Source organism: Anastrepha ludens, chromosome 4, assembly GCF_028408465.1.
Source record: "Anastrepha ludens isolate Willacy chromosome 4, idAnaLude1.1, whole genome shotgun sequence".
NCBI classification, from domain to species: Eukaryota; Metazoa; Arthropoda; class Insecta; order Diptera; family Tephritidae; genus Anastrepha; species Anastrepha ludens.
The window spans coordinates 27,506,046-27,530,266 of NC_071500.1; the positions used below are offsets into that span (position 1 = coordinate 27,506,046).

At 37.0% G+C, this 24,221-nt stretch overlaps 1 protein-coding gene across 1 annotated transcript; it reads right to left on the reverse strand.

Annotated features, from left to right (window-relative positions):
- Nucleotides 1-1,207: 1,207 nt before the first annotated feature.
- Nucleotides 1,208-22,762, reverse strand: LOC128861200 (uncharacterized). Its single transcript, XM_054099154.1, has 5 exons — nucleotides 22,721-22,762; nucleotides 20,723-20,806; nucleotides 17,803-18,007; nucleotides 6,493-7,742; nucleotides 1,208-3,479 (listed from the first exon to the last, which is right to left on the reverse strand). Exons 1-5 carry the CDS (start codon nucleotides 22,760-22,762, stop codon nucleotides 1,482-1,484), a joined length of 3,579 nt encoding a protein of 1,192 aa, XP_053955129.1. The 3' UTR covers nucleotides 1,208-1,481.
- Nucleotides 22,763-24,221: the final 1,459 nt, after the last annotated feature.

Sequence of the window (24,221 nt, forward strand, 5' to 3'; positions counted from 1 at the left end):
TATTCTAAAAAAAGGTGTTTAATGTAAAAAGAACGGAAGATATTTTATTCTCTACCAAAATTTTCAGCGTTGAATAAAATTATTAATTTTTGATTGCTTTAAAAATTGTGCAACTTCAAAAATTATAGGAAACCTACTATAAGACTTTCAGGGATTCGCAGCAATAAATAAAAATAAATAAAAAATTACAAAAAAATAAAATCCTAGTAATTTTTAACAAAAAAGAAAACTATTTTGAAAGAAAAAATTGCTTTTGAAAGAAAAAAAAACACTTTTTAAAAACTATATTTTATCCAAAAAAATTTTGTTTTACTACAAAAATGTAAAGAAGGTATTTCACTTTAAGAATTCTTTACCAAAATTTTCAACGTTGAATAAATCTAAAAATTATTAATCTTGTTATAAGTTGAAAAACTATGAGAATACCACCATGAAACTTTCATGGATTCATGAGCATAGGCTAGGCTATAAATGAACAAATTTTAAAAACTACAAAAAAAAAAAAAAAATACAGCTTTTAAAAAAAAATTAAAAAAAAACTAAAGTTTATCCCAAAAAAATTTGTTTAATGTAACAAAAAACAGAAGGCATTTCACTTTAAGCACTCTTTACCAAAATTTTGAAGGTTTTTTTCAAAATTATGGGATTCCAATATGAAACTTTTAGTTTTAATTGGAAAGAGTTTTAAAAATTCAAAAAAAAAAAATGTTCTCCTAGTAATTTGTTTTCTACAAAAAATTGACTTTGAAAGAAAAAAAATTTAAAAATTATATTTTCTCTTAATTGTTTTTTTTTTGATTTCAACAAGAAAATAAGGTATTTCACTTTGAGCGCTCTTATACAAAAATTTCAAAATTGAATAAATCTTTAAAATATTTTTTTTTATTATTTGAAAAATCCCATTATGAAACTTTCAGGAATTACAGAGTATAGCCTCAGCTATAAATGAAAAAATTTCATGCTAAAAAAATTTATTTTTTTTAATTTCAAAAACACAAGGAGGTATTTAACTTTAAGCGCTCTTATACAAAAATTTCAAAATTGAATAAATTTCTAAAATATTTTTTTTTATTATTTGAAAAATCCCATTATGAAACTTTCAGGAATTACAGAGTATAGTCTCAGCTATAAATGAAAAAATTTCATCCTAAAAAAATTTTTTTTTTTAATTTCAAAAACACAAGAAGGTATTTCACTTTAAGCGCTCTTTACCAAATATTGAACTTTGAAGAAATCTAAAATTTTTTAATTTTTTTAGAAATTGTTTTAGTTTACTTTCTTTTACATTCAAGCCTAATAATAAATAAACCAATATTCCTAAAAATTTACGACAATATCCAAAATACTTGTTCCATTTGGCATTGAATCGCGCATTAGTTTAAACTTGAGTATGCATGTGTGTATGTATGTATTTATGTGTGTGTGTGTGTGCATTTGATAAGCTTAAGCTGACATTATAAAAGTTAAATCTCTAAATTTTCTTATAAATTCGTTTCAGTCCTTTGTGGCAAGGTGGTCGCTCCTACCGCTGCGGTCACACCATCTAAGCCGCTCGCCATCTGCTTCGCTTTAAGCTCACGTTCACTGCTAATCGTTGCAGTCGTCGTCGTCGGCGCCGCTCCAGCATCCTTAATAGTTGTTGGCTGCACTCTTGCCCCAACACCCGGTCCCACACCAACACCACTAAATAGCTTCAAGTGTCGTAAAGTTTTCGCTGTAGCCTGGGTACGTTGACTGCTCAGTGTCACCTGCGAATTGGCGCTACTCAAATTCGACGCTGAAGTATTGACGCCGCCTTTACGTCCGCCACGTGATGCGCTTGTGCGCATCGACCATTCATTCTGTTTGAGCAAGAATTGCTTTACATTATATTCCATTTGAGCGATGTCCACATGCTGAGTTGTGGTGTGCAATTCGGCGCTAATTGAGCGCGTCTTATCCGTATCACTGGGATAGTACTTATAGTTGAGTATATCACAAGTAGGTTGTTCGGGCAGCGTTGGCGTTGTGCTGCAAGCGCTGTTGCTATTATTGTATTTATTTGCGAATGTGCCGGCGGTGAACGTCTGGTTTGGATCGGGTGTGGTGTAAGCTACAGGCAGGCCGGAGCGTGTAGTGCGGCGATAATAAGTGTTCGCGGCGCATGCTTGTGTTGATGGCGCAGGTTGACTATGACTACCCGATTGGTGGTGGTTGAAGTGTGTGCTATTTACATAATTATAATTGTTGTTGTTCATGCTACAGTTCGTATCTGTCTTCGGGGAGAGTGAGTCTTCGGTAGATTTGTTCGCATCATCCAAACCAAGCTGATGGTAGCCATTCGTTTGCGGTTGTGGCGTTGTTTTATAACCCGAATCCATTGAGAGCTTCTCCATAGAGACCGAATCCACTTGATCTAGCGTCGAAAAAGAGGATTGCCGATCTGTACCACCCGAGGAATCGCAATTGTTTACAGAGTTCAGCGCTTGTTGTTGTTGCTGCACACGTTGCTGCTGCTGTTGCTGTTGTTGTTGCTCCAACTGTTGCGTATTGCTCTGCACCCATTCGGCAACACGACTGAGCTGCTGACGGCGTAGGATGATGCTCTCTTGAAAATCAATGGCATCGCTAATGGAGCTGGACTGTGTGCAAGACTTGGAATTGTGTGAAGTTTTAGAGCTTGACTCATTTTGTAGCGTGTGATAATTGCTTAGGTGCTTCGGCTTATGCAGAGCCTGCGCTATAGTAGGCAGGCCTCTTTGTGTATCATTGCGCATTTTATTTGTGCCAATAGTTGTTGGTGCTGCTACTCCTGCAGTTTGCGTAAGGGCCGCATCAAGCGCACCGGTAGGCTGACTTGAAATTGACTTTTGATGGCCTAAGGTTCGTTGATCCAACTCCTTTTCAACAACTCTTAAATTGGCTGCGTCTAGGTGTACATTTGTATTGGTCACATTTCTTGATGTGGTGGGTGTTTCCAATAGGTCTATCAGTGCTGGAACCGTACTATTTGTAATATCAGCAGCAGCGTTTTCTCTTTCTTCGCTTCCGCCACATAACCGCCCGTCCGTCTCATATGTGTTGCTGTCGTTCAACACACAACCGCTTTTATCAATTTCATTTCCAGCCACCTCACACTCTTCCTCGATTTCGTTACGTTGCCCCGCTTCAGTGGTTGCATTCATTTCCATTGGCTCCGCTTGTATGCTGATGGCATCTATCAATTTTTCTTCCTCCTTTATTGCTGATTCGCCTAATACTACATCCGTGCCTTGATTGCTCATTGGTGGTCTTTCGGTGTTCAATACACTTGTCGCATTGGATGTTATAATATCCTTGGTGTCGTCCAGCTCTTCGTCTAAGAGACGTTCGCGTCGCTTATAGATTATAGGTGTTACCGCTTCCATGGACTCAATGTTGTCGAGGAGTATATTGCTCTGGCCATTCTGCTGTATACGCATCGCGCAGAGACGAGGTCCGCGATGTTTTGGATTTTCAGCCTGCAAAAAAAGATATTTAATATGAGAATTTCTATTTGAATGATTAAGAAAGTTCTAAGGTTTTACAGAATTTCTTGATGGTACTACAAAGACGTTAATTAGTCTCGAATAAAACTCTTGGTACTTGGTTTTAGCCATCTAAGCCATTGTATAATTCTGCAGGGCTGGTCACCGGCAAAGTACTGATAAGAGTAAAAAAGTTTCCAAACTCGGTCGGAGTTTCCAAGACCTCAGCAATGTTCAGCTGTGCGAGTTTCAGTCTATTGCGCAATTTTTCTTCAGGGGTTAATGAATTACTACTACTGTGGGCAAAAAGTAAGGTGAATTTATTTGTCAAACTTCGCGGGATTAAAATTTCGCTTTAGTTATATTATTTTTTTCATGAGTTGGCAGCACTGTTAATAACATCTGGGCCAACTTTCATGTGAATGTCATTATCAGTAATATATTTACGCTTGTGTTTACCAAACGACCAAGAGTGCATTTTTCGATTTTTACAATGTCTGATTTGATTGAGCAGAGAAGTGCCATCAAATTTTCTTTGCGGAATGAAATGTCGGCTGCGGAAACGTTTTGCATGTTGCAGAAGGCATCTGGTGATTCGACCATGTTGCCGAAAAACGTTTATAAGTGGTACAAAGACTTCAAAGAGGGTCGAGAACGAGTTGATGACTTGGAGCGCTTCGGACGACCATCGACGTCAACAGATGACCAACACGTCAATAAAGTGAAGGAGTTAGTGCTCAAAAATCATCGGTTGACTGTTAAAGACCTTACTGATATGATCGGAATATCAAAAGGATCTGTGAAAGCCATTTTGAAAGACCATTTGGGCCTACGAAAAGTCAAATCTCGTTTGGTACCGAAAACTCTCAATTTCTTGGAAAAAAGTCGTCGCGTTGATGTGTGTGAAACAATGCTTTCAGACTATCAGGACAAGCTCAAATGCATCATTACGGGAGATGAGACTTGAATTTATACTTACGACCCTGAAACAACCGACCAATCAAGCGAATATCGTGCTAAAGGCGGGGCCAGAGCGAAAAGAGCACGTCAAAGTCGTTCAAAAATAAAGATCATGATGACAATTTTTTTCGATTTTCGTGGTGTGGTGCACTATGAATTCCTTCCACCTGGCCAAACTGTTAATACGGAATATTATTTGAGCGTTATGCGTCATTTACGAGAAGCAATTCGTCTAAAAAGACCAGAATTATGGGCCAGCAACTCTTGGTTTTTGCATCACGATAATGCACCGTCTCACACTGCACTCGTTCTTCGTGACCATTTCGCCAAAAATTCCACGCATATCGTTCCGCAACCACCGTATTCGCCTGATTTGGCTCCGTGTGACTTCTGGCTATTCCCAAAACTCAAGAGACCACTCCGGGGAACGCGTTTCGAGTCGATTGAGGAGATAAAAGCTGAATAGAAGAAGGTGCTGATGGCTATACCGGAAATGGACTATTTGGCATGTTTCGGGGATTGGAAAAATCGTTGGCTTAAGTGTATTTCATCGAGAGGGGATTATTTTGAAGGGGATGAAATTGATTTACAAGAATAAATAAAGTTTTTTTCATTTTAGCACTAAATTCACCTTACTTTTTGCCCACAGTATTATTTTTTTCATTTTATAATGCAACCGTTATATGTAAAGTGGACATGGCTACGGTCGTGCTCCTTAGTATTTACGTCGTTATAAGATCTTATAGAGAGTTTCACCAGACATCTTGAGGACCTGGTATTCGCCGTTGGCATCTGCCTCCTCTCTCACAAACTCTCTGACATGCAAGCGAAGGCGGACAAACTAGTCGCGCTGGCACGCACTGTCGGACTGGAGGTCAACATCGCCAAGACCAAGGCCATAAGAGTAACCACAATAACGCAAGGCAGATATTGGTTGATGGATGCCCGGTGGAAGTCGTTGAAAGCTTCTACTACCTCGGCTGCATCATCGCGGCAGATTGTGGAGCAGGTGAAGATTTCAACTGCAGGCTAAACAAAGGAAGGGCGGCATTCGGGCGAATGCATGCGGTATGGGGGAGTTCGCAAATCTCCAGGCGCACTAAGCTACGAATATTTGGCTCATGCGTAAAGGCAGTATTGTTGTACGGAAGCGAAAACATGGCTGGTCTCTAACACCATCACACAGAGGCTACACTCCTTCATCAACAAATGCACCCGCATCATCTGCAGAATATTCTGGCCAAACACCATCAGTAACGACGCACTGTGGAGATTAACTAACGAGGAACCCATTCTTAGGCAAATTAAACGGAGAAAGTGCCGATGGACAGGCCACACATTGAGAAAATCATGACATAGCATCCCGAGGATAGCAGTGGACTGGAACCCGTAAGGGGACAGAGGTCGCGGTCGACCAAAAAACACTTAGAGAAGGTCGATGCAGAGCGAACTAGCAGATGCCTTCATCTCATGGGACGGTGCAAAAGTCTTGCCGAGGCCCTATGCTCCCGAGAGAAGTGAACAAGGAGAAAAAAAATAACAAAAAACAAAAATCTTATAAACGAGACGTTTCGAGGTACGATTTGAGTTCCCTTTCTATGCCCTTTAAAATGTACGGCATTAGAGTAGTTTAACCCTTTCCGGTCGATGCCGCCACAGTGGCATTCGCAAGTCGTCGTAAAAGTCGGTGACGCCAGTCTGGCGGCAAGATGTCATTAAGAGGAAAGGAATGATTTACGGGATCAGTAGAGTGGAGATCAGTAATTTTATTTTGAAACGGAAGACAATAAATCAGTTTCAATGAATTCTGTGTTTTATAATATCCATGTATTTGATTTAAATCACTAAGGGGGAAATAACTCCGAAGAACCACGACTGGCTGGTACATCCATCAGAACTGCGGCTGGTACCATCCATCAGATAAATTTGCCGATAGCAAAGGGTTAATACTAAACTTGTATTTGTGTTCGCTGGGTATTAACAATCTCTACAGCTATTCTAAAATCTGTGAAACCACAAATCACGACAAAAAGCTATGTGAACTTACCTTTATAGTTTTAATCAAATTCCTATTAAAAGTTTCGAACATCTTTGCTCCATCACAGCTGCTCGTTCTGCTCCACAGACTATTCACACTGCCCATAATGGCTGTCTTCATGAGACCCTGCTTAACATCGGCAGCACTACAGACACTAGCTGGTGATTTCATTTGTTGCTCCAATGCAGTCTCGCCTAATTCAATACCAGCACTAGTTTTGAGTCTATCGTAGTCCAACAGGTTGGATTGTGAGACTGCACTGAGCAATGGCTTTGCTTCATCGTCTAACTCATCATTACCCATCGTTTTCGGTGTCACTTGTTCTGTCGCCTTTTTCGTAGTGTTATGTGCCGCTCCATTCACACCACTGCCAGCGGCGCCATTAAGCAGCTCCAATGCGGTGCCACCACCCTCAATAAAGCGACGTTGGTAGCCAACTTTCATTTGTATACCAGCTGCAAGGCTATTCGTCTCCAGCAAATACTTCTCACTTCCATATGCACCCAAATGTGTGGTCGGATAAAGTACTGTAGTGCTCACTTTACCAGCACCGCTGCCATTTTGATGGTGTAGCGCACCACTACCGGCCGTGCGATCACACAAACGATGATGCCCCAATATGGGATTCACCATTAAGTCATCCTTTTTGGCTGGCGTAAATAATTTATCCATATCATTAAGGTCCGATACGGAGCTTTTCGTTTCCGAGATCACAGAGTCACTGGATTTTACCAATTTCATCAGATAAGGACTATTAGTGCGCGACGGTGAATTCAAATTGCTATGGCAACGTAGGCACAATTGTGTGAGCGGTTCATTGAGATTGCCGCCGCTGAGTTGCAACTGGAAGGGAGTTTGCGTAGAGACTGTATAGCAACGCGAGACGTCGGCCAACACTGTCAGATCCTGCTTGGAGCATTTACAAGTGTCACAGTGCTTCACCTCACTTGCTTTCAGTTCGGCCTCCAGGAACTTTGCCATAATTATAGGTGAAATCATATCGGGGTTATTTGAGTCACCATTGCTGAGTGGTGATGAATTTGTTATTACATTTGAATTATTGCTAGTTGCTATGATGTCAGCATTTAGTTCAGTGCTGGATTCGCAGGTATCGTTATTGGTGGTTATTATGTTATTATTAAGAAGTGGCTCTTTGATGCTATTGTTGTCATTATTGCCATTGTTATTGTTATTGTTATTATTGTGGTTATTATTATTGTTGAGATTCATGTTGGAATCTGTTGAAGTACGTTTGCCATCTGATTGAAAAGTGAATGGGTAAAAGGAGAGAAAAAGTGAAATTTAAATTTGTGTGAACTCAAGTTTTATGGAATATACAATGCAAAAATATTTTGAAAATTTTAATTGAAAATTATTATATCATTAAATTTTTCAAAATTTTTCAGCACCATTAGATTCTATAGTTATTTTTATGTAAATGTGAATTAGAATTGGTAACAAAAATATAACAGTAAATTTATAAAACAGTAAAAATATTGGAAAGCAAATGAAATGAAAAATAACTTAAAAATAAATGCAATGAATTCAAGTTCAGTCAGTTTTGAGAAAATACTTTTGGCGATGCTGTGAAGCATAATTTCGGGCTGTCAATCTCTCTTTCCATTACCATGTTTTGGGCTTCTTGCACATGAGTGGCCAAATGTAAAAATTGGTCCTGAAGTAGAAGAGTTAGTTTTACGATGTAGGTAAATTTAGATACTGCGACACATTGTATGAATTAAGGCTCAATTAAAGATTCAACTTGCCTTTGTGGATATTATATACCACCATGATCTAAATCCGAAACAAACGCCAGGTGACGCTCAAGGTCAACTGATTTGAGTTCTTCTTTTTTTTTGGTTTTTTGGTAGATTGCCACATTTGTGATTAACATTTCCATCAAAATTTGTATTGCCTTCGCTGGACATTTGTAAAAGTTACGACGTCTTGAGTAAATCTGCCTCGGCACGTGCTTTCAGTATTTTGCACTTTTAAAATGGATTTGAATTTACAACAACTAGTTTATATTAAATTTTGCATTAAAAATGTATGCAATGCTGCGAAAACCTAAGAAATGTGTGGAAACTGTAATTATACTCTAAAAACGAACGGCATGAATATCTCCGAAGAAGTCGTGAATCCATCCAGGATAACGAACATAGTGGCAGTGGCAGGCCGACGACATCGAAAACTCATGAAAACATTAATGAAGTGAAAGAAAGGTTGATCAATAACCGTAAATTAAACATCAGAGATCTGGCAGAGGGCTTGGACATTTCGTATGGATCCGTTTGATTTTGCGCCGTGTTGCTGTAAAATTGGTCCCAAATTAAAGGTCAAATTTCACGCAAAACAGGAACCGCGTTGATATCTCCAAATAAACGATTTTCAAGACTGGATCTGATCCAATATTCAACAAACGCATCATTACTGAAGAAGAGACTTGGGCTTTTAAGTACGATATGCTGTCCAGACGTCAGCCGAGTGAGAGCAGAATTCCGAATGACCCAAGACCAAAAAATAACACGTATTCTACACCATGATTTTTTGCCAAAAGGTCAGACAATTAAAAACGATTATTATTTGGGTGTTATGAGACGTTTACGTTAAGCATTTTGTCATAAAATAAACTATTTGTGGGCAAACAACTCGTGAATTTTGCACCATGTTAACGCACCGTCGCACAGTGGCAACATTATCGATGAATTTTTGACCAAGAACGAAACGAATACCACCCAACGGTCAACGGATTCATCTGATGAGGCTCCCTGTGATTTTTTCCGGTTTGATCGCGTCAAAAAAATCTTAACGAAGAACCTGTTTTAACAGCTGAAAGAAAGTAATGAGACAATCGAAAACATCTCTGATGGCTAAACCGAAAATAGAGTTCCAGAAATATTTTGAGAACTGCATCAAACGCTGGCTTTGGTCCATTACAGTTGATGGGGAATACTTTGAATGCGATTACATGATTTTGGAAGAATGAACCTGTATTTTGAATTTCCTAAATATATTCCGGAAACTTTTCGATCAAGGTGGTATATCTTTCTCGTTTACTTTTAATGTTGAAAATCTAATTCAACATCCATTGTGACTATAAATTTCGAAATTTAATACTTTTGATTTAGTTTTAACTAACTTTCAATAAAAATATAGTTCCTTATTCAACAAAAGTCAGGTGAATCAAAGTTTGGTACCTTGTGCGGAATTCAGAAAAATATGTATATAAAATTCTCCTACCATTTTCCACTTAAGCATTTTATTCAAAATCTTCGAAAATTTTTGACAATGCAATTTTATAGGCCAATCAATTTTAGTGTACAAATGTACTAGAGGTCCACAAAGATCCAACAAAATATTCAAAAAGAAGAATTCTTTATAATGTGATCATGTAATTTTCTCTATTTGAAAGTTTCTTAGTTTTATAGAAATTAAATCGCTCCTGTGCTAAACAAAGTTACATGCAACAAAGTATCCGAGGTTTGTTCAAGAAATAAGGTGGATCTTCAAATTTCGCAGGCTACGTGCCATCGATTTTCGATTATTCTCTTTTTTATGTTGATACACTTGTCTGGAAGATATTTTCATGGTTTTAGCAATAATTCGATTAGTTTGTTTGTGAGAGGCATAAATAAGACAAGTGATTTGCGTGTTCGCCGACTTTCACTATCGAAAAAATGGAATTTAGTGCTCAAAAACACCTGAAATGTGTGACATTCCCATGGCAGCCGGTTCTACGTACCGGAATGACTCGGGTTTTTCCCGACCAAGGGCTCCCGCCCCAGTATACTAGCCCTGTCTAGTGAAACCCATATCATCCCAACCCTTACGTCACAGGAGCAAACTCTCGCAGCAATCCTGCTCCAAATACTTCTTCTCAGAGCTGGAATCGAATCCAACCCTGGGCCAGAAGTATTCTACTGCTGCGTCTGCCACAAACGGCTTCACCCGAACTCCACCTCGGTTAGGTGCAACAAGTGCAACGGGTGGAGCCACCTTAAGACCTGCTCGGGTCTTAAGTCACATAGGGAGTGGTCCACACGGTATGTGGCCACGTGTTGCTCCCGCCAGCAGGCGTCTGATGCCTCCACGGCTAACACACCCCCTGATAGGCTGGCACTACCAACCGTCACCACTACCCACACCTCCACGGTGAGGAGCCTATCGGAGCAACACAACTCCCCAAAGTAAAGAGATCAAAAAGCATACACTTTTCATTTTTATTTTCCCTGCTTGACCCCGCTTTGTGGAGTTTGGCATACACCGGATCACACATAAGCAACAAGTTTGTGAGAAAAAAACTGTTTCTTTTGATTTCAGAATTTAAATAGTAACTGGAAATAATTGATATATTTGATAAAGGCAGAGTGTTAGTAAGCGTTTCAAAGTCGAATAGCAAAACAAAATAGAGCACTTTAACCTGTTGAGTTATTTTTGATTTATTGCAGTTTGAATAATAATTCCATGAATTTTAAGGGGTTAGCCTGGTTTAAGAGCTCTAAAACCTGCATCGCTTTGCGATTTTTTTTTTAAGGAAAAAATTAATTTAGCACTGCAAAGTTTCTTCTATCTTTTAATGAACATTTAAAAAGTATAAAAAATTTTTGTACTGGTTAAAATAAGTTGAAAAAAATGTTTAACATAGAAATGAGTAGAGCGCTGCAACGCTGGAGTTTCCAACTGGCGTACAAGATACAGCTCGTAATTATTGTCTAAAGCAAAAAATTCAAATGGATTTCTAATTATCATGATTTTTTATTCTAGATGAACTAAGAAAACTGAGAGAAATTCCAAAATTTCAACTTTTTGGAGGTTTTAAAGAAAAAAATGCCTTTCTATAAAAAAAAAATTCACTTCAACTTGGTATAAAAATCTTGAAAATTTTTTTTTAATCTATTTTGTTAGTTCAAATAGAAGAGAATTTAATACTGAAGGGAACAAGATATGATTCATTTCAAAAGGTTTATTCGTTTTTTTTTTCATTCATGTACGCCAATTCAAAGAAATCATAAAAATGAAAAGTCGAGAAAAGAAGATAAAGTGTGTACTATAGCTGTCCGGTCACAGCGTAACTACCTAACGCTCGCCTACCTTTGGCTTTGTATCTACGGAAATATTGAGAATTAGACTCTGTAACTTTGTGTGAATATTCTGAAATATATTATATTAGGAATCGCTTACAACGAAAAAAAAATTGATTTTTTTGACCTTACAAACCAGGCTCGCCCCTTAAGACACTTCCGTTTATAGACTCGCGTCTTTTGTATGTTTAGTTTCGGGAAAAAATGCTGCAGCACTAGTAAATTCTTTACAGCTACACTATGTAATTACTCTTTCGATGCATAAAAGCGTATGGGAATATAAATATTTCGTAGGATCCAGCACTCAATAACTACATAAACTTATTTATATTCTAGAGTTCACTCGAAAGTTCTAAAGTCTTACAATAAAAACATGCATACAAATATGCTTATGTATTGCACTATATTGTAGATGTGGAAATATTTTAATATTAAAACGCATGAAGTGAAGTTTTGCTTCAGTGTGTCACAGATTTATTTATTTATTTATTTATTTATTTATTTATTTATTCAGTCTACAAATAATTCTTACAGACTATATTAGACAAATTTTTAATTATTAATTAAAGATTATAAACAATTGTTGCCTAAAATTATATAAACTTAGTCTAAAGTCGAGGCTAGGATAATTATTGCAGAATCGAATGCATCTCACCATTGGTTCATTGAGGGCATAGTTAGTTGTATACCGTTGGTCTACAAATAAACGAACCTGCCTTAAATCATGGTGCTTTGTTTGAAATGTAATTAGACTCTGTAACTCACGACAATTTATATTGAAATTTAAAAGATTATACACGAAGAGAATCGAAAAGTAGATTCGTCTGCCCTCAAGGCTTTGCAGTCCAATCAATTTGCGTCTGCCTATATAACTAGGGAGCCCTTTAGGCCAGCGCAGCTTACACAACGCATATTTGGTAAAGACTTTTTGGACTCTTTCAATCTTATTTATATGGCATTGGTAGAATGGGTTCCATATTAGAGAACAATAATCTAGTCGGCTTCGAATTAAGGAGACGTAGAGTGCTTTCAAAGTCAAGGGATCTGAAAAGTCTTCCGTATTACGACGTAAAAATCCAATCATAGAAAAAGCTTTAGAGATAATGTAATCAATATGTTTCGAGAACGTAAGTCCTGAATCGAAGATTATGCCTAAGTCTTTGATTTCCTCTTTCCTACTAAGTATAATATTGTTCAAAAAGTAATTAAAGATGAATGGATTGGGTTTCTTCCTGTATGAAACCACGCAGCATTTGTCGGTATTCAAGTGTAGGTGGTTCATGGTACACCAATCTTGAAGATGCTTGAGATCCTTTTGAAGATTAGAACAATCTTCAATACAGCTGATTTGTAAAAATAACTTTACATCATCTGCAAACATTAAGCATTTTACATATTGAAATATTTTAGGTAAGTCGTTTATGAATATTAAGAAAAGAATTGGCCCACAGTGAGTCCCTTGGGGTATTCCGGACCAAGCATTAATTAATAATGTAGATTTAGACGATTCTATTTTAACGAATAATTTCCTTCCCGTAAGGTAGCTTAAAAAGAATTTTAAAAGTGTTCCCTTAATACCGCATGCACTCAACTTCTTAATGAGGATAGAATGGTCGACTTTATCGAATGCCTTTGAGAAATCCGTGTAAACTACATCTAGTTGTGCGCGATTTACAAAAGCGTTAATAATATTATTTGTGACTAGTGCCAAATTAGTACAAGTGGATTTTAAGGGGACAAAGCCATGCTGGTATTCGCAGATAAGATCACTAATACGACTTAACATTTTAACTTTGAGAATATAATCAAATAATTTCGAAATGGTGCTTTGTTTAACTATTGGGCGATAGTTGCATACCTCATTTCGGCTTCCTGACTTATAAATTGGCGTGATTGAGCATATTTTCCAAGCATCTAAGAAAATCGATTTGTTTAGACATTTATTGAAGAGAATTGAGATCGGTTTCGCTATTGAGGTGGAGACGAGTTTAAAAAATACGGGGCAGAAACCTTCGTGATCGGTAGATGAGCTATTATTCAGTTTTGAAGCTGCTTGTACAACATCATTGGTTGAAACAGTAAAGTCATCATAAGATTCAGAAGAGGATACATTAAGGTTAAAAGTGTCTAATTTGTCAAATTTTTCATAGACTTTTTGGAAAAATTTTGCAAAGAGGTCGCACGAGTCTTGTTCATTATCCGAAACAATGCCATCGTAATTTAAGCAAGTGGGGAAGCCGTTGGTCTTCCGTTTATTGTTGATATAACGCCAAAAGCTAGAGGGATTTGATTTTAAATTTGATTCAATTCTAAATATATAATGTTTAAATAAGTAGTTATGAAGACAATTGAATTCCCTTTTCAATCGGAGTAAGTTGTCTCGATCGCTTATGCTATTGGTTCTTTTTAATTTCTTGTATGCTTTATTTTTTAAATTTTTCAGATGACAAAGCCTCGAGTTAAACCAGGGGGGTTTCTTATGAGATTTCCAATTTCGTACAGGAACAAAGCGGGAAATTGTTGATTGTAACTTGTCACATAAAATACTATAAGATGTTTTAGGATCATCGAAAGTGTCCAAAAATGACCAATCTGTGTTATCAATGTATTCGCTCATCTTTGTAACATCAGCTTTAGAGTAATTGCGTCCAAGTGTAGTGATCGACGATAGTTTATCGAATTTATAAAATTCAAAATTTATTAAGAGCGCTTTATGATGTTGACTATTACTTAAAATAGGTAGATAGCATTGTTGGCAAGATGAATTCAAGTCTGCAGAAATAAAAGCTAAATCCAATATTCGATTGTTATCGTTTAGAACTGAATTGATCTGTTTAAGGCCAAACGATAATAAAGTGCTTACAAACAGTAACTCTATTTCAGATTTAACGTTAGAAGGTATTAGATTATTATTATATGACAACCATGAAATATTTCCTAAGTTAAAGTCTCCAAGATACATAATTTCATCATTTTGAGTTAAATTATTATAAATAGATGCTAAATTATTTAAATGCTTTTCATAGATATCATACGTGCTATCTGGTGGAATGTAGGATAACAAAAAGAAGATACAGCGGTTTAATGAAAATTTTATCTTAACACATATTTGTTCTATACTGTTAGAGTATAAGTTTAGAGAAACATTACTACTACACAAATTAGCTTTTACTGCCCACAGTACTCCACCTCCTCTAGAAAGGCCAGAGGTTGTTGGGTTGCGATCTAAGCGATAGACGTGATAATTTTCGTCGAAAAATTCTGATGAAAATATTTGCTCGTGAAACCAAGTTTCTGATAAAGCAATAATTTCGTAATCGTGTAAATGCATATCACGACGAAACTGAGCAGATTTAGTTCGCATTCCACTAACATTATGATAATATACAGCATATTTGTTAGTAGGTTCACTAATATGGTCTTTAGCAGTAGTATGTAGTCAAATTGATTTCTCTGCCGGCGCCGCTGTTTGAAAAAATTTAAAGGGGCGTACGTTTACATTGGCTGGCCATAAGTTTGGATTCATCAATTTATCATAGTATGATGAAGAGATGCCTATTTCCAATAAAGGATTCGGCGACAGGTCCAGAGTGAATTCTTTTTACTAAAACTAAAATAACGAAAAGAGTAACAAAAAAAAACATTTTGAAAATTGCCACCACTAAGCCGGAACATCACACCAGTCCTTTAAGGTTTTGCCGCATACATACGTCGCTTATGCCTTAAAAGATAAATTTGGTGCAAATGTATGAAAAAAAAAAAACACGTCCACAAGCGAAATTGAAAGCGCCTGAAAGCATCCTATTTTTCCCCCGAATGTAGGTGCTTCAAGCTTTAGTGACAAACAGCTATTTCGAACATTACGGTGCAATAAATATGGCATGCGCCAGATATATGCGAATACTTTCACTTTTGATCTCTTCATATAAATTCAACCGCCCCCTCTTTTTTTTTGAACATGTCCTATAAAGAGACTAATTGTAGTTTTTTGCACTCGAACGGGTGTGAAGTGAGACTAGTCGTTCTCGAAATTTGTAATTTATATCTAAAGGGTGTTTTTTGAAGAGCTTGAGAATTTAAATTGTTAGTATAAAACAGGAATATTATTGGAATGCATTTTTTTTATTATAATCTAGTAGATAATTTCATGATACTACTTTTTTAATATGATATTCGGCATATGTTCGCCTTGGCTACGAGTTACATGGTCTGTTCGATTAAATTTTGAGTGAATAATAAATTTAAATGAGCCCAATCAGCAAAAATGCGACGCTAACGATAGTCATTTGGCTTCAATTCTTGCACGAACTTTACGTTATAGACACGGCCAGCCAACAAGTTGAAAATGATGGGAACATATTGATTTTTTCAAAGAAAATTTCCACTTCGGAAGTTTTGTTCTGACGTTAAATGATTCATTATGACTTGCCAAACTTTACTGAATAGAAGTGCCAACACAGTTTGCCAATCTCAGTTGTCAAACCATAGTTGTCGATTGTTATAATGCAGCTAAAAAATATCCGATGTATGAAGCAAAACTGATATTTGATAATTCTTCATTTTTTGGCCGGAGGGTTATATAACATTGATGTACCTCACTTGGAGTACGAAGTTCAAATTTTGACATAGGCAAACAAAATTGTATTAATTTTTTTTTTCCTTTAATATTTACGTTTTTCGCAAATGTTAGAAGGTAGTTGAATATTTGTTTTGAAAAATTCTCACGCCCGAGAGCGGACAAGAGTGGATGCAGCATCGCCTTTTTTTGACAGATCACGCGCAACTACTGTCAAACTATGTACATACTTTTTTCAGTATTTATTGACATATCTTCAGGGGAAGACTTATACCTCAATCAAGGCGCATTCAATAAAAGGGCTGGCATTAGACCAACAATAATGTTTTGTACGCTTGATTGTCAAAGCAAAGTAGTGGCAAAGTAGTCTCGGACCAGTGTACCTTTGAACCCTTTGAACTTTTTGGTGTTGAGGTATGTACAGTTTAAATGCTTTGAGGGTAAACTAGCTTCGAGGGAGGTATTGGAAGACCACATTACTATAGTTATTTACGAGATATCGACCGAAGTCCTCCAGCGAGTCATTCAAAATTGGTGTTTACGGATGGTCGAATTACGGCCCAGTTGCGGCCAACATTTCAAAGGGATTATCTTGAAAAAATATATGTCATGAATGGTTCTACACAAAACTAATAAAGATTACCCTATCAAATTGAATTTTCTTTGTTTTATTTCAATTTAAAATCCGATACCTCTTAATTGATCATCCATTACATGTTGGCTTTTGTCAATTTTATGTGTGAAATACCTTACCTATGTTCAGCCATCTTCGTCAGTATACGCTGTCCAAAAGCCAACCATGCAAAAATCTATGTACACCTGAGCAAAGTTTACAAACTTTTATGTATTGGTTTCGGTTACATTTGGTTACCAAACTTCTAGAACAATTCACCCACTATATATTACTTACAGCTCATCAAATGGAAGCTGAACCGGATTTTTTTTGAGAAGACATCTTTAGCAGTGAATTAATTTAATTTAATTTAATTTGCAAAATCGCCATATTTTAATTATAAATAACCAACCAAAATTGACGACTGGTAGCCAAAATTCCGCGCATTATTAACGAGATTTTGCCGGAGTAGCTTAACTTGGACTTGTTGAAGTCGATGAAGCCATGTACCCAATATAAACACTAAATGCTATAAACTTTTGAAGCTTGAAAAAATATTTTTTTTTTTCATTAGAAATAAATTTCTATGCTAGCTAAAACAACACCCCTTACATGTGTAGTAGCAAAAATTTCAAAGTAAAGTGTTATATAAATATTTGTGTATGGGTGGGCTGACGTTTTCTTTCTCTTTTTGTGTGCCGTTCAGAAAAAAAAAATCTTTTGATTGACTTTTGCTGGCTAGCTTCAAAACAAACAATAAAAACTCCGTGCAAATTTTAGGCGCTGCCATACCACTTGGCCCACTAAAAGCACTACAGAGTAGTGGCATTAGCACTATTTTCTCATTTCAGTTTTTTGGCGTAGGAGTAAAAGTCCATAAATATGTGCATTTTTCATGCTCCAGTCATTGAAGTGGAATACTTTAAATTCCAAAAATTCTGCAACTAAAAAATTAAAATTAAAGTGAGGGAAAACCAAATTAAAAATAAAATTAATGAAAAAAAATTGAAAAAAAAGAAAAAAACAAACTAAAATCACGGTCTACTAACACTTACCCAGCCCCCGCATTGAGTATACCATTGCAGTAGGTGGAAAGGGGCATGCTGTTGGCGGCGGTGAATCCGATGCAGGAAGTACTTTGTAGGAAGCTGTGGTGGCGGTGCCAACACCGCTAGTGCTGCCTTCCGAATCAGAATGTGAATTTGTCTCTAGGCGCATGTAAGCTGATACTTTCGATTGTATGTCGGTGGGTAGCTGTATTGTGAGCGGATAGATGGAAAAAAATATGTTCTGTATTTTAAAAATTTAAGAGTTAAATAATATTTAAAATTTAATTGCTTGTAATAACCGAGGTAAGGTGATTCTGCAAATAGAATACAAATTCTGGTACAAATATTCAGATCAAATCTTAGTTTGGGTTATGTGCTTAACATTTGGTGGGAGGTCAAGGTATTATTCCTACTAAAGTGAGGCAATAAGGTACCTGAATTTCCAAAACCTATAGGCCAATCATGTTGAAAACCATCGAAAAGCTACTGGACTGTTACCTAAGAGAGGAGGTTATCTCGATAATCCCACTCCATAAACTGTAATTTGCGTATCAAAAAGAGAAATCCACAGTTACCACAGCGCGGTATAGAAAAGCGCCTTGACCTAAAGAAAATAGCCCTCTGTGCTTTTATGTGCATAACGTGAATTTTCAAGCACTAGAACTGGCACTATCCAATAGGGGAGCCGATCCGCCAATTGTTAAATGGGTAAGCAACATGCTAAACCAAAGGATAATCACAGGCTCTCTGGGACAAGTTACCCAAAGTGTTACAGCCGCGAAAGGATGTCCACACGGGGGGTACTATCGCCATTGCTCTGGTCTATCCTGGCTGACGATTTGGTACAAACCCCTAACAATAAAGGATATAGAACAATAGATACCCTAGATGACATTTCTGAAATAATTAAAGGTAACCATGAAACGACCATAAAAGACTTAATGCAGCATACTTTAAATACAACCTGGGAGTTGTGTAGAAAGGAGGGATTAGCAGTCAACCCTTCCAAAAGTACTATTATCGCATTTACCAGGAAAAGGGTTCTAAATATACCCACCCTGTGAATAAATGGAATAGGCATACATCTGAAGGAAGAGGTTAAATATCTAGGAATTTTCTTGGATAAAAAACTCACTTGGGAGGCCGACTTTAACTCAGTAATAAAAAAGGCAACGAAAAACCTTTGGACAACAAAATAGCTCTTCGGTAAATCCTGGGGTTAAAATGAACTTCTCGATCTACACCCAAATGGTAAGACCTATTGTACTAAATGGGGCTTTGGTATGGTAAGTTAAAACAAATCAAACTATTGCTATATCAAAACTGTGTAAACTACAAAGGCTGGCATGCCTAAGCATAATAGGGGCCATTAGAACTACCCCAACTGCTGGCATGGCAGCGCTTTTAAATTTACCACCGCTACGTTTAGCAATACAAGAGGAAGGTGCTATGTAAGCACTCTCCTTTCGTATGAAAGAAAAACTTAAACCAGGAGATCTTACTGGACACCTCAATATCATGAACAGGCCCGACGAGAGGGGGAGGGATCGGGTAATTTTTCCTCCGGGCCCGGAGTTTTCAGAGGGGCCCGGACTCGAGAGTAATTCGAATTATATGAATTAGACATAATTTGAAGGGGCCCGCATCTCAAGTTTCGCCCGGGGCCCGATTACTCTCTCCACGGCCCTGATCATGAACATTGTTCAACATGCAGTATGCCTAACCCAGGCGAATGATCACACGGAATCCATACTCAATTTTATAAAGAGATACAAAGTTATCTTCCCGTCTAGGGAAGAGTGGAACACTAACCCTGCATGGCTAAATGATGACTCACAAAAATGGTACACAGATGGTTCCGAAGCGCTTCAAGGAGTAGGAGCAGGAATAGTGGAGACTAGAGCACACAAATCTCCAACACTAAGTACAGATACCACAATTTTCCATGCGGAGCTCTTCGCCATAGTGTAAACAATGGAAATCATATCCAAAAGAGGGTTCGAGAAAGTAAAAATTAAAATACTTTCGGACTGCCAATCGGTTCTCAAAGCCTTGAATAGCTTCACTTTGAAGTTAAAAGTCCTAAACGAGTGTAACAATGCACTCAACAAACTGGCCACTCATAATCAGATCTCACGGATTTGCGTACCAGGACATGAGGGGCACGAAGGGAACGAGAAGACAGACTTTTTTATGCCAAAAAAGGGACAGAAGGGCTATTTATGGGACCAACCCCATTTTTCGGCTTTAACAAAAATAATATAAAACAGGAAACCAAAAAAGGGATACAAACTAAAATCAGGGAACACTAGAACGTGTTTAATCACTCCAACAAGCTTTTGAACTTCAATGCCAACATAGCAAAATCTGCTCTAACCCTAGATAAAAATGGCCTCATACATGTCTGTGTACCACTTACAACTCACTTTGCCTGTAATAAACACTTTAACACAACAGGGTTTCCTAGTACAAGATTATGCAGGTTCTGCTTTGATGAAGAGGAGTCTATGGAACGCAGAATCCTGGGCTCGTAACTACTAGAGCAGGAGGACCTACAATTGCTCCCTCATAAGGAGTTGGTTTGATTCCTCGGTTTACTAAATAATTATAATTAAGTAATTAGGGGCGCACAATAGATCAATTTTGTGGCAGTGCATAAAGGCCTCAGCCTAATCTGTGCAATCATTACCTATTACCAAGGTGATTCTGTATAATGTACATAACTTTCCATTATCGAACGCCTTTATTACGAAACTATGTAAATAGCCAGCTTTATTCTTTATTCTATCTTCGACACTTATAATCTGTTGATTTTTAAACTAAAACTACCACCAAAACAATTCATTTGTCTGATTGTTTGATGGCTAAAATATTTTTAATATATGATTAATATTAAATATTATATTTGATTACTACTCACCGATGATACTTTTTGAGGCATGAAACTGTCTGGTTTGCACTGCAACAGTTGTATCGCTAAATTTATGTCCGATTTGTAGCGCTCCTGAAATAAAAAAAAATAAATGTAAGTGATTATTTAAATATGCAATGCATTTAGATTTATATGTAAAAATTTAAATTTATAAGTACTTTTTCCCAACATTTTTTGGAACTATATACTGCTTCACTAGTAATCGTAATACACAGTTTTTTGCGAAAATTCAATAACATGCAAGGCTTTTTCTATTAAAAATAAACAAGTAATATTTACATTTATAAATAACAGTAAAAAAAAAAAAAAATTAAGATCTACATATTGCAAGTTCAAAGTGTGTACATGCCCATATATTTGTGGACTATTTATAAAATACCTTACTCGACCTTAACAGGCTTTGCTTTTGACACAATATAATTCAGATCGTCACTACACAAAGTAATGTCATTTTTCTATCAGAGCTGGACGACAACCATTACGATTCCCAAGAGATTATGATTGCCGTGATCCCCAATAATCGCTAAGAATGGCTGATGACAATTAAAGTTATCGTTCAATGAATGATCTTTAATTACGATTGCAATAATCTTAGTTGGATTCAATCAAGCGTGGAATCACTATAATCGTAATCGGAGTTCGTTAGAAGGACGATTACTTTAATTGTACGAGTATTCCTGTCGTTTTGTTCTAAGATTTACTCATAGAGAATTACTTTTATTAATCAGTGGCTCACAGCTAAAGTAATGCAGCAACTGCTTGTGGCAATATTAAGTTGAAATCGTGCAAATATATTAGCCCAACAAATTTTTGTGTGGTAATTTTATGTAATTTCATATATTTCAGGAGCGAAAGAATTCGTATTGATCATACGAGTACGTAACAAAAGTAACCAAGTAAAATATTAATTTGGGGAAAAATAAATCCATGATTTTTTCGGTATATGTGGAGATTGACATCTCTTAAAGTATCGATTAAACTATTTAATGTTTATGCTCGTTAAAATTTTATATTAGCTCTATGTTGGAAACTCCTTTTTGTACTGATGACACAAACATACTGACACTTTAGATGCAATAACTTCGCTTCCACTGAACCGAATGTCACAAAGCTTTCACTGGAAGTCAGCTAGAGATGTAACTTCTAGCGCCCTAACTTATTAAAAAGATGACGCCATCAAACACATTTTTATGGCGCCAGTCTTGTTTATGTTGGACTTCACCTTGTATGTAGGTACATGTGCTTAATAACTACCGCTTGTACGATGTAGTAACCTGTCGTCTTCGGCTAACTCATCTAGCGATAGACCCAGAAAATATGCTATTTTTCGCTATCTGCTGTCGCCATCAAGGCTAATTCATGTTTTGGTTTTGGCTTCGGGAATATGTATCGGTTTATTGTATGTTGCGCTAGGAGTTGCATAGTCCAATCGATGAGGCCAACTTTTGAATTACTTTAACATCGAGTACTAAGCACCGGTTTGTTGGTGGTAGACGATTTATGGTTGATTAGCTTTTGGTAACAAAAATTCAGTCAGCATGGCTGGATTGACATTCACCGTACCGGCACCTCCTCCTTCCTTTCGAAAAAAATAAGGACCGAAGATGCCGCAAGTGTTCTAAGAACATCGCTAACAGATTTATTTCTTTCAAAGTAGATTTCCACAATTGGCGTTGTTCTGGCGTTGTTAAACGATTCATGATGAATTGCCATGCCTTACTGAACAGAAATGTCAACATAGTTCGCCATTCTCAGTTGTCAAACTATATTTATCTATATCGACAGTTCTCATGCACCTGAAAAATCTCGAAATCATCTATCAGCAACATGAAAACCCATACTTTTTTTATAAAAAATATACCCGTTGTATGGCATAGGGGTAGAGAAATTTATAAAATCGTGCTTATATCCGATTCAGCACACATTCTGGCTGTAAATTGGGTACATACGAAATCTGTTGCAACAGAAGTCATTAGTAAAAATTACGTGAACATGACAACGTTCACAGTGCAAAGGCCAATCAACCATCGTACTGGATCACTTCTACCAGAGCTCGATGCAGATTAAAAATTCCTTGAGACTTATTTCATTCATCACTGATGAGCAGGTTGGTCAACATTGTTAATTCAGTACTTGCAATAATTGAGAAATTGTTGCTACATTACAAATTTATTCGGATAAACCCAACGAATTAGTTCAACGATACAATTCACCATTTAAATATAATATTACTTTAAAACCAAACAATTTAGTGTTCCATTGAAATTGACTTGGTTGTTTTGGCAAATGCTCTCAGCTATGTTTATTTTGCACATTTTTGCGCTCCTCTACTTCTATTAATAAAATATTTTCTAAAAACAATTTCTGTAAATGTCAACTCAGTTGCTTTTTCTTTTTTCACCTTCACATACATGCGCATTTATGAACATATGTGTAAGTGTACTTGTAAGTTCATGTCTGGTTGACCTAAATCCTTCAAACAGAGTGCAAATTTCCTTCTAACCAAATACAATTTGCATGTACCAATCTATCCATCCAAGTAGGCATGACGTTGTTAAGAATGCATGTGGAAGTTGCAACAGAATGTCAGCAACTGCAACAAACTGCTTTGTTCTTCAATTCCATACTGTTAAATTGTTGCATTTGTTTGTTTGCAGAATTGGATATAAGATTTTGTTTGTTTGTATTTAGTGAATTAAATTCTTGTGTACTTTCATATAAGATATTCAAAAATTGTCATATGTGCAACGTATCTTATTTATATCTCAAAGTAATATACTTAGGTATTTATATCTGAAGTACTTCAGTCAAATGGGCAAAGTCAAACAAAAGATACAATAAATAAACAATTTTTTTATAAAATATATCCTCTTTTTACTGGTTGAGGAGCAGCCGCTGGATCGGCTACAAACAGCAGGTAGAGAACGTTAATGGTTAATGACGGCGAAAATGCTTGATCTATTTATAGGTATATCTATATTGAGCGATATTGCAGTTATGTTTCTGATGAAGGTTAGGACAGGTTAGGTAAAGTGGCTGTCCATCGCCGCACTCAGACAGTAAGACTTGCCCGTTGTGGTACCACCGGAACCCTATCCTTGCTTGCTCCTCTCTAAACCATTGTGTGGCCTTTAAAAAGCTGGCTACACTAGCTAGTTTGAGATTTGTAACACCCGCAATGTTGTCCAGAAAATGGAGACCGTGCAATCTCAACCGCTTCTACACAGTGCCATGTACTTGCATTGAAGTTGTTCGACTGGTGGCGCTAATCTACTGGAATCCTTCTTCTTAATTGGCGCGATAACCGCTTACGCGATTTTGGCCGAGTTTAACAAAGCGCGCCAGTCATTTCTTTCTCTTGCTAACTGGCGCCAATCGGATACACCAAGTGAAGCCAAGTCCTTCTCCACCTGATCTTCCAACGCAGAGGAGGCCTTCCTCTTCCTCTGCTACCACCAGCTGGTACCGCATCGAATACTTTCAAAGC